This window comes from Schistocerca gregaria, chromosome 2 (assembly GCF_023897955.1).
Source record: "Schistocerca gregaria isolate iqSchGreg1 chromosome 2, iqSchGreg1.2, whole genome shotgun sequence".
Classification (NCBI taxonomy): domain Eukaryota; kingdom Metazoa; phylum Arthropoda; class Insecta; order Orthoptera; family Acrididae; genus Schistocerca; species Schistocerca gregaria.
In genome coordinates this window covers 650,176,276-650,188,630 of record NC_064921.1, presented here as the reverse complement: position 1 = coordinate 650,188,630, position 12,355 = coordinate 650,176,276, and the positions used below count along the sequence as shown (strand labels likewise).

The 12,355-nt window shown below is 37.8% G+C and overlaps 1 protein-coding gene across 1 annotated transcript in view; it reads right to left on the bottom strand.

Moving 5' to 3' along the window:
* The window catches only part of LOC126334683 (ATP-dependent zinc metalloprotease YME1L-like), a 105,386-nt gene that overhangs the window by 25,374 nt on the left and 67,657 nt on the right, over positions 1 to 12,355 (bottom strand). Inside the window, exon 10 of the mRNA XM_049997159.1 lies at positions 4,928 to 5,153. Within this exon, the coding sequence (XP_049853116.1) occupies positions 4,928 to 5,153 (226 nt within the window). The remainder of the gene's footprint in view (positions 1 to 4,927; positions 5,154 to 12,355) is intronic.

The window sequence follows — 12,355 nt, the reverse complement described above, 5'->3', positions numbered from 1 at the left end:
CTGGTTCCTGCCTGTGTAGGTGACAGCCTTTACATGGCCTAGTTGGAGCCAAGGTGATGTCGACATTTTTGAATACCTGGCATCTCCACCAAACAATGTCATGTAGTAGTGACACACAAGTCCAAATCTGAAACCATGGTCGTAAATGAAGTACAACATGTAGCAATGAAGCACATTTTAACACCACCATACAGTGTGCTACCACTCATACAAACACTGAATAATACGGAATATGCAAACATCACAATCATAAGAAATTCCGAGAACCTTCCAAAAATGATAAATATTAAATAAAAATAAAAAATAAGTCCTGTTAGTTATACTTGAACTGGTGACCAACAACCCATCAACCAGTGATGCTAATTGCTATACCACATACACCACACTGCACGCACCACAGCTTGTGGCCATATTAGTTTCCTCCTATAACAATGGTGTTTCAGCAGCACTTTCTCTTCTTCAGTGTTTTATATATAAATAAATAAATAAATATTTTCGTCACCAACTGTGCTAGTTTCATTTTCTTCCTATTATCTTGTTCCGTTTATAGTCCACTTCTCTTTTTTATTTATTGATTTATTTATTTAACATTCCACAGTTTTAACGTTCGTTATTTGCTGTTTTCCAGCCAACAATCACTGCCAACAATCTCTTCCACACCTACCAGTATCATCCATTTCCGCCGATTTCGTGTTGCTGGTGATAATTTTGTGCCATTGGCTATCTTTCTCTGCCACAGGAAAATTTTTTTTTGGACATTTCTGCGCCACCCGCGAACTTTTTTGCGGCACGCACGATCTTTTTTTCGCCACTCGCTATCTCTGTTTTTGAGCAACGCGTGTTCTTTTCTCCTGATCTGGACATACTTGCTCGGTCTGGTCAACTTTTTCCGTATTTTTCTTATTAGTGGTCTTCCTTTGGTACTGAACATTACCAATACAATTTCTTTCTTTCTTGTCCTTCCCTCCGTGATTTATTCCTTCTTATGATTACTATTTTAACTTTAGTTATTTAATTTCCCTACCCACCAGTTACCCACTATGTACCCTAATCCTATACCACATTATTTACATTCATTCCGGAAACATGCATTCACCGTAGCCAAACTGCAATCCCACATACTTTTCCTAGGGTCCTGCTTAACCTTTGGAATTACCCCTAAAGGACTTACCTTAAAAGTTCCCATCTCTGGGTGCAATTCCTCCTTATGCTCCTGGACTTCCAGAACCTTCAATCCTTAGCCCTTACCCAACTTGTCCTGAATCTCTACACTACTTTATGTAACCACCACTCCCAACAGCTCCTATCTCTCCTCAAAGTCCTCCACTTCTCAAACCCTTGCTTGGAGAACACACTCATGAACATCATCCTAGAAGCCAGCTGCAAACTTCAGTTTCATGCCACACACCACCTGAAAAAACTATCCACAGTGCTAGAGCAACACCTAAGAAGTGGGATCCTTCTCCCTATCCCTCACAAACACCAACCACAACTGAACCTTCAACAAACCCCCCTCATAGCCAACAAACCTAGCCTAGCCACCCTACTCAGTCTCCCCATCCCAGCACACACCCCACACAGACGAAATCTCAACTATAACCACAGTCAAATGCCACATACCACCAATCCCAATTCAGTTCTAAACAATAACATTAATACAATAATTGAAGAAAGTGCAGAAAAGAAGACAAGGAAATTGTGGAAGGGCAGGTAAGAATAGGCCACTATGAGAAAGGAAGGGTATGCACCATACAAATACACAAATAAACATATTATTTTAGTTTGGATATCGAACCTGTATTTCTGAAAACTGAGGTAGTATATTTCCTGACCCTTCCACCTCAAAAAAAGAAAAACCACCACTACTTATAACAACAATATCATAAGTTGAGTCCGCCTTGATGCAAAACACCTTGTTATATGTTTAATTTCTTTATTTTCCCAAACTAGTTTCGGTGACAATTATCACCATCATCAGTGGGCTTTTTTAATCTTATTTATTGCAAGTTACATAATGTTTTTGAGCATTATTTTTGCTGTCTGCAACATATTTACTCCGTAATTAGGAATGATGTTGTTGGCAGAGCAAATTTTGTTGTACTTGAGGTTCAAGTTTGTTTGGTGTAGTTTCACTGTCATTTTCTTAAATTTGTTGAAGAGCTTTACTGGAAATGCCTGGCATGGCGTAGAAACATTTGCTCTGCCAACAACATCATTCCTAATTACGGAGTAAATATGTTGCAGACAGCAAAAATAATGCTCAAAAACATTATGTAACTTGCAATAAATAAGATTAAAAAAGCCCACTGATGATGGTGATAATTGTCGCCGAAACTAGTTTGGGAAAATAAAGAAATTAAACATATAACAAGATGTTTTGCATCAAGGCGGACTCAACTTCTGATATTGTTGTTTTTCTATGCCAACACGGACCAAATGGAAGAGTTCCAAGATAAAATTATTGTTTCTACGCCATGCCAGGCATTTCCAGTAAAGCTCTTCAACAAATTTAAGAAAACGACAGTGAAACTACACCAAACAAACTTGAACCTCAAGTACAACAAAATTTGCTCTGCCAACAACATCATTCCTAATTACGGAGTAAATATGTTGCAGACAGCAAAAATAATGCTCAAAAACATTATGTAACTTGCAATAAATAAGATTAAAAAAGCCCACTGATGATGGTGATATTTGTAGCAGAAACTAGTTTGGGAAAATAAAGAAATTAAACATATAACAAGGTGTTTTGCATCAAGGCGGACTCAACTTCTGATATTGTTGTTTTTCTATGCAAACACGGACCAAATGGAAGAGTTCCAAGATAAAATTATTACCACTACTTATGCCTACCTGGTGTGTGTGTGTGTGTGTGTGTGTGTGTGTGTGTGTCTGTGTGCGTGTGAGGGCTGGGGGTGGGGGTGGGGGGGAAGGGGGGTGCTTGAGAAGGGTTGGGGGGGGGGGGGGGGAGGGGTCAGTTAATTGTATTATTGATAAAACAACAGCAAATGTCTGACAGCAACAACTTCCCAGTATGAGTGATGAAATAATCTCCTACAAACACTAGAGTTCTGTAGGTCGCTACAAGTGACAAATGTGAGCAACCTCCGAGTAAATTCACTTCTAACAGTATTTTCAAAAGCATTAAAAGAATTATGCTAAGATTATTCAACATCACCACCAGATATAAGTAAAAAGGCATTGGACTCTGAAACAAGTATACTGGCTGAACAGAAAACCTTATCTGTGAATGTCACCTATGAGTCCTTAACCAGTACTGTTTGCGAGTGGGAACATTACATGAACTGACAAAAGCCTTTGATAATGATAACAGCAAACTGTTAATGTGGAACTTCCAGCACAATGTTTTTGAGTCATCAGTCTTTAAACTGGTTTGATGCGTCATGCAACTGCTTCTGTTGTGCCAATCTATTCATTTCAGTAGCGCTTAATCCAATAATTTGTTGGGTGTATTCTAATCTCTGTCTTGCACTGCACAGCACCCTCTAACAAAATTGAAATTACTCCCTCTTTTTGACATGTCCTCTCATCCTGTACCTTCTTGTACGTATTTTCTAAATATTTCTTTCCTTAACAATTGTGTGGAGGGCAAACTCATTTTGTGAGAGTCTACAAATTTCAAGAATATTTTTATAGTGCCACATCTCGAATGCTCTGATTCTTTCATTTCTCAGTTTTCTCAGTGTCCGTGATTCCCTTGTATACATTCTTAGAAATTTCTCTGAAAGTGAGGCCTGCATTTGTTATTAGTAGACTTCTTAGAGGGAAGAATGCCCTCTTTGACAGTTGCAATCTGATTCTTATACATTCTTTGCTGAACAGTAGGTGAAAAAGACTTCAGCCTTGCCTTACACTATGTTTATTGAGAGCACTTCTCTCTTCGTCTTTCATTCCTATTCTTACACTATGTTTATTGAGAGCACTTCTCTCTTCGTCTTTCATTCCTATTCTTTACTATTGTACAAGTTGTAAATTACCCCTCTTTGCCTGTAGTTTACAACAATTTTCCTGAGTGTCTGAAGATCTGTCTCCATTTTAGTCTCTAACATTTGCTGTGTTGACAAATCCTTTGTAAGTGTGCAGATTTTTTGTAATTCTTCCCTAAATTATAAAGCACAATGTCATAACTGCATACCTTCCCTAAAGTCAAATTGATTGTCATATAACACATATCAAGTTTCTTCTCCATTTTTCGGTATATTATTCTTGCAACTGTATAGCAATTATTGCATTTATCTGCATTTCTTTTAGCTTCAGAAGTGGTGGGTGATAAGTCTTCTGAAAGTTAAATTGTATGTCTCCAATCTCAAATTCCATATATCAATTTGAATAATTATTTGGTTGCCAATTACTCAAATTATTTAAGAAATTTCACTAGAACATTGCAAACCTTCCAAAGCTCTGAAAAAGTCACATTCAAATATTGGATCCTGGAAGTCTTCCCAATAGACACTCATTTCTTCTTATATCATGTCAACAGACAATTCTTTCCAATTGTAGTGATCTCCAAAGTACTCTTTCCACCTATTCATCCTGTTCTCTGAATTTAGTAGTGTATTTCTTTAGCACTCCTAATGTTGACATCCTTGCATCTTCAGTACATCATCACTGGCTTATTAAATAATCTGCTAAAATCCTATTTCAGCAATAGGAAGCAGGAAGTAATTTTGGAAAAGTGGACTGCAAACCGGATGCCCCAGTCGAATAACGCTAGGAATTACTCATCCTGGGATCTGTCCAATTCCTTTTCTGTTGTATTTATTTTTTCTGATTTATGCTAACAGGCCACCCACACCCACAAAAAATTAGTATAAACTTACAAAGTTTCCGTTTACTTGTGCACAAAAAAGGAGAGGGAGTGATGTGGTAGGGAGTAATTAGGGAAGAAAATATTGCATTTGCTTACCCATAAGGACTTTGTCTCTTGCATTTTCAAGGTGCTTCATGGAAACAGAATCAGCACCATCAATAGCTGCTCTCAGTGCAGCTTGGTTCACCATATTTTCAAGATCTGCTCCTGTGAAACCAGTAGTACCTCGAGCTAACATTTCAACATCAACATCCTTGCTGAGTATACGGCCCAAGTATAGGTCAAGGATTTCCTTACGTCCTACATAATCTGGCACAGGCACCTGAAAACCAAAGAATTTTCCATTTCAAAACATAAGCATTTGAAAAGTCTAAGAAATCAAAACGCTAGTAAAAATATGTGTTTAATATGTTCCAATCAGCTGTTTTTATTTTTGTTGCTTGGATGCATAACATATTTTAGATTTCAGAATTATATAATTCTACCTTCAGACAACCATATGACTGTCCGATCACTCAGTTACTTAATACAGTGAGCATTAAAATGGCGTACACATAAACAATGTATTTTGAAAGCCTACTTTACATGTTCATAGGTAAAAAAGACATTACCAACAAATACTGACATTCATAAACCTGTCTGAAAAACTAACGGTGTTATGAAACATGCAAGTCAAGCTTCTAAAAAAAAAACTATACTAAATTCAAGGTATGTATGTCTAGCTAATGTCTTCTTTAATGATTTTAATAAACCTTTCACAACAGGATTCATAAATGAATTAGTACATGCTTCTAATGACAGTGGGGTCTTACACAATATTTCTTCTCTGTGAATGGTGTTCAATTTCTTCAATGTGTTCCACAGTAGATTGTTTGGACAGTCCTAATGTATGTGTATTGTCTTTCTATAATTCAATCTAATGCACATAACTATTTGAATGAGTTTTGCCTTGTGCTAGTTTGATATTACACAACAGCAAGCATATTAAGGAGCACTAACTGTTGACTAACACAAACTTTTGATATGGCTGTTCTACAGCAGCTTGCATGTTAGTGGTTCGTGAACAGTCCAGAGAAGGAGGAAGGGGTGAGTTTATGCAAGACAGTTGTAAGTATCTCTATTGTAGAGACATGACTTAACATACTTGTTGACACTATCAATTTGACACATTGATGAGCCAAAGCATTCTGACCACCGTTTTAATGGTGAAGTTCTTCACTTTTGGAGAACAATACAGTAGTGATTCTGTGTGGCATGGATTTAACAATTTATTGATATTTTTCTGAAGATATGTGCCAACAGATGTTTATGCTAATTACAAAATTTCCACAAATTACAGGCTGGTGATTTGTGAGCACAGAGGTGGCACCTGATGGCATCCCAGACATTTGCCATTGGATTCAGATCAGGTGAATTTCATGTTCACCATCTAGTTCCTCCAACCATTGTACCACAAGTTTGGTGCTGTGACACACAGTTATCTTGCTGGCAGATGCCATCACCATTGGTAAAAACTTCAAGCATGAAGAGGTGCAAGTGGTCCACAATAATGTTCAAGTAGTCCACAGGTGTCATGTTGCCTTCAATAACTACCACAGGTCCTATAGAAACCTGACATTGACTTCACTAACATGAGTCCATGGTGTGGTGGATATTTTGAGCAGCCACTCACCTGGATGACAGTGTATCTCAACGTGACAATCGAACTACTGTGATAAGAAAGATAATTCATCCAATCGGGTGAACATGGGAACATGCAGGACTTGCCTGTTACAGAGGCCCATGTTCAACACCGTGCACTGAAAAGTGTGCTCCAAAACACTTGTGTCTGCACCAGCAGACTGATTGATTGGAAAGTTGTAGGAACATCTAAAGATGAGTTATGCAACTCTGCACTCAACAACATATTGTATACATACACAACAGACAGTTGATCGAAACATTTCAAACACATATTAATAATACGAGGGTAAGTCAATTATTATCCGCAAAGTGGTTATAAAATTTTATGGTAATCAAATAGGAAACTTACAAGAACTTTTTCGACATGGTCTTCTTGCATTTCAATGCACTTGGCCCATAGCTGTACAAGCTTCCTGATGCCCTCACAAAAGAAGATTCTTGGTTGAGCTGCAAGCCAGGAATGCACCCCTTCTTTCACTGCTTCGTCTGAGGTAAATTGATGGCCCCTCAATGCCTGTCTGAGTGGACCAAACCAGTGATACTCAGAAGGGGCAAGATCGGGACTATATGGAGGAGGATCCAGTACTTCACATTTGAGTTCCTGGAGCGTTTCAGCAGTGTGGGCAGCAGTATGCGGACGGACATAGTCATGCAACAACACAACACCTTTTGACAACAATCCTCGGCATTTGCTTTGAATTGCAGGCTTTAGCCTGGCAATAAGCATCTCACTGTATCGTGCACTGTTTATTGTTGTGCCCCTTTCCCCATAATATTTCAGTACTGGACCTTGAGCATCCTAAAAAACTGTAAGCATCAGTTTTCCTGCAGATGGTTGGACCTTGAACTTTTTCTTACACGGCAAATTTGGATGTTTCCATTCCATACTCTGCCATTTACTCTCGGGCTCATAAAGATGGCTCCATGTTTCGTAATCAGTAATGATCCTGTCTAAGAAGTTGTCCCCTTCATTACCTTGGCAATCCAAATGTTTTTTGCAGATGTGTGATTTGTTTTGGGACCAACCTTACACAAACTTTACGAGACCCAAGTCTGTTGAGGATGATTTCGTAGGCAGAACCATGAATAATTTGCAGACGATGTGCCATTTTGTCAATAGTTCATCGTCTGTCTAAGAGAATCATTTCATGTGAATGTTCAATGGTTTCTTCATTTGTGGCGGTAAACAGTCGTCCGCCTCCTTCATCATGTGTAACACTTATGCAACCATTTCGAAATTTTTCAATCCATTTGTAGACACACTGTTGTGGCAAAACACTGTTCCTGTACTGTACCAATAGTCTTCGATGTATTTCGGCTCCTGATAAGCCTTCCGACCGGAAAAAATGGATCACTGAACGTTGCTCTTCTTTAGCGCAAATAGACAGTGGGGCATACATGATTAAAGCCACAGTAGCAATAATGAAACTAACCTAACAGCTTGAAAATTGCAAAGATATAACAACAAATAAACAAAGCATGTGTCATCAACGTAAAATGACAAAACTACCAAAATAAACAAAAATTGAAAGCCCATGCATGCCATTTAGCAAAAAGGATAAAAATTTATCAGTAATTTAAACCGCTCGTTTCCACAAAGATTTGCTGTCTTATGAACTCCTATATGCACACATGAATGTAGAGATTTCAAGAATAAGCCAGTGAGGTGTGACAAATATTCAGTTTATGAGCAATAGTATTCAACCACTTTAACCTTACTTCACATAATTCAACGATATTCAGATCACATGGACAAAACACTAAAAACAACAACACATCTGAATCACTCATAAAATAAAAAATACATTGGACTATGGGTACTTGTCTTACATTAAAATCATCCATTTAGATCCAGCAATTGATGATGAGAGGTCCGTCTTTTGAAACACACAACTGAATTACGTAACATCCCATTAAACAATGGTTGAATTCTACAAATTATTTACACTACAGGTTATTACTGTAAAGCATATTAACATCAAATCACAACTAATTCTTATCTACCCACACTGATTTTTTGATCCCACTGCTCTTTTACTCAAGGCCATTTAGGTGGCTCATGTGTTACAGCAATATTTGGCAGCATTAGTGTTGCTGTTGACGTTGCAATGTGGCTGCAGTAGATGGCAATACAGCTAGGCAGTATTGTTGATGTTGCAGATAGCTGCCAAAGTACTGCCACAGGATTGCCAGTGTAGCCCACCAAGGGCAGAGAATATTTTGTATTTCAGGCCAATAACTATCTCTGTCCTTTGTAAATGCTTCCCTTTCACTCTCACTTTCATTTCTACTTCTCTTACCAACAGTGATGCATTCATGTGTCTGAAAGAAAACAATACCGTTTTGCTTTTGTCTGAAAGTTTGCGTGCATACATATAGCCATATCTGTTTCAGTTGTTTGTTGTGTACAACAATGGAGAAATGTGATTCATCTATAACCAGAACTATGGGATGTCAAAATTAATGTATACAATCTAGGGGAGGGGGGGTTAACAGTTGGAAATCAGTTGTTGATGAGCTCTTAATCACACTTGCTGAATCATGCAAATTCCAAAGTCTTGAAACCTATGCCAAATGCAAGACAAAAAAGTTGCACAGGAAGAACGGAAGTGTATGTGGCTCTTCATTTGTGTAGTTTGCATTTGATGTCATGAGTTTCACAATACCTCAAAATGTACCTGAAGCAGGGGTTGATAGATTAAGCAGTGGTGTGCACTGGTGAACAAAAATAAAATATAAATAAAAATTGTTTTTCCATTCAAACTTAATGAAAACCTTCAGTCCTTCTACCAAAGCATTGCATACTTTGGCACAAAGAGAATTTTTTATGAATAATGCACTTCAAAGTGATACAATACACTTCCGTACGCATAATCAGTAGCTAAAACCAGAAAGGGACTGTTAGGGACTGGCAAAATTCGTGTTTTGTGATAAATGTGAAATAGATGCAAATTCTGCTTCAAAATGGCAAACCAACAAAGAGTCACTATTTCATAGCGAACTGTGTCCAGATGAAATATTTTTTCATGGATAGTTTGAAATAGCTTACTTTCTGCAAATAAACATAAAAAATGTAACCAATTTTCAGTTAATGGTATCGTACATCACTTGGCAAAGCCCAATTTGGAAAGATAATGTGCATAACAACTCAGTTGCAAAATAAAAAGTGCATATACGCAACTTATTAATGTGTTTATGCTCTGTTACCGAACAATTGTGGACGGTTGAATGATTTATTTAAAATACACGCTGCAACATAGTACTCAGCTGTGGAGCCTTGCATTTTATAACAAGGAAACGCATACGTTTTGTCTGTTAGTTTAAGTTCAATTGTTGGTATAATGTGGACGTTCTAACGCGTCAATACAGGTGGTACATGTTGTGAACTGTGATTGCTTCAAACACCACTATTGGTCAGGCTTGAACTATGCCATTAACAATGCTCTGACATCCTCAACAAGCACATCTGAGTGCAAGGCCATTAACTAGTTAAACATTAGTTAATAAAGTTAGTTTACCGAGTAACGGACCAACTTTTAAGTTAGTTTTGGAAAACTTCAGTGGACTCTTTAACTTCTGTTGACTTTTTTCCAATCTGTTAGTCATTAATTAGGTTCCTACTATTCCTGACAAATATGATGCCGAACCATACGTGGGTATTATGTTCTGACAAGTTTGGCTCATGCAAGTGTGTTGCTATGCCAGTGTGCACGCAACTGATGTAAACAATCAAGTGTGAGTGTGAAGACCTCGGTTTCGGCTGTTTATTGCTTTTTGGTTGCCGAGTTCACATTAAGCACTACTTTTTGATACCGGATTGACTGACAAAATTAAATCATGGAATCAGATTCTAGGTCTACAACTCATGAAAATCTGATGCTCCATTTCAATGATTACTTCAATTTTATATCCAGATCAGGAGAATGAATACTTTTTGATTGTAAAATGTGCTTGCCTAAAAAGTCAACAATTAGGTTTCTCACTTCAAGCCTAACAATTTGAAACAACACATAACTACAGAGCACAATTTGAAGAAACATTGACAGCAGGCGCTGGTCGTAGGAAGGGAACTAATAGTAGTAGTCTGCCTAAAAAATATGACACAAAAGCATTTGAGAATCTTTTGGAACTGCAGCTACTGGGAAGCGTGTGTCTCACGCTATGGTGTGGACCAAAGCACAGTAAACTTTTTGTTATAAACATGATTCCTTTACATTGGGCAGATGCACCGCTGATGTGCATATTTGGCTTGGCTCTGAGCACTATGGGACATAACATCTGTCGTCATCAGTCCCCTAGAACTACTTAAACCTAACTAACCTAAGGACAGCACACACATCCATGCCCGAGGCAGGATTCGAACCTGCGACCGTAGCGGCCGGCTGATGTGCATATTTCATTAAAGCAACATCTTACTACAGGAAACATGCAACGAGAATCAGACACTACCCAATTCTCTGTATTTTGACTCTCCCACAGTTTAACACTGATAAATAAATAATTATAAAATTAAATGACTACACTGCTTTTTAATCTATCTTTCATACCAAACCTATACTTCCCCAACCAAAAAAATTTTATTTAAGTAATGGTAACATGTTTAATTCACTTGCTCATTTCACTACACCCACAATATAAAGTTCAATATTACGAATTAATGATTAACTTTAACTTGTGACAAATCTCCTGTAAACTAATGCTTTAACATTTAAGTGAAGTTAACTTTCTGATTTATGTTGGCAACTATATCAACAAGGAATTGTGTGATAGTTGTTCCCACATGCTGTTTGTTGTTCATTGCTCACTGTTTTCTTATCTTGGAGTGAGTGAAGTGACTAAGACTGGAACACCATCACGAATTTCAAGTGGGATCCTTACAATACCAGAAGAAATTGGTGAGCCCTGCGTCACTTCAGCTTTCACGGAACACGATTGTGGACTGCTGCCCTGCAAGCACCGCTGTTCTTCTCTCCCCTCTGGCAGTAAAAATTGAAAATTCTATTTTGTTTACACTTGTCGTTGTCTACCACTATATAACATGTGCACTCTGTACAGTTTTTTCCAAGTGCACTGAAATTCTTTCCCTAATAGAAAATAGCGCTACTGTCTGTAGGATGTCAAGCATGGATTGCACAGCCATAAATATCGTAAAAGGTTGAACTTAAATTTTCTGCAGATTTTACAATCGTCAAATTGGGAGAGGGGGGGAGGGGGAGGAATAATGTCCAGAAACATCTTAAATCACAGACACATTGAGTACACTGGCGGCGAAAATGCTACTCTTTTCAATTGAATAATCAATTGTAGAAAGCTTAAATACAGCCAAACTAAGAAAACTAAAGCCATAATGGGAAGAAAGCTGTTGACGTTATCGTAAAACCAAGCATTCCAATCAAAATGTTCCCAATCAGTACTTTTTTTTCCAAATGGTCAGTTCCAAAGAATGAAGGCTTTGTTTGTCTTCACTAAAAACCACCAGATGGAGATGCCAATTTTGCCAAAAACTAATGCACATTTTCCAGTCTCTAGTGATCATCAACTGAAATGTAACTTGTTTACACTCCACTGCGTTTGTTTCAACTTCAGCAATTTTTACCAATTGCTTGTGTAAGATATTTGCGGTTGTGTTTCGACATTCTTGTAAAACTCTGGGCAAAGTATGTTTCCAGCTTCAGTTCAGGAGTTAAATTTTCTAAAGCATTCCACTTACTTGAAAAAGCATGCATCCACAAAGCCCAATTTCTCTTCTTTCTAATTTTATTCCTTGTGTAATGTGAAAGCAGTAGAATTGCACTCAGTTCCACTAGTTCGGGTTCGTCGATTTTGTGGCCACAGTGTGGC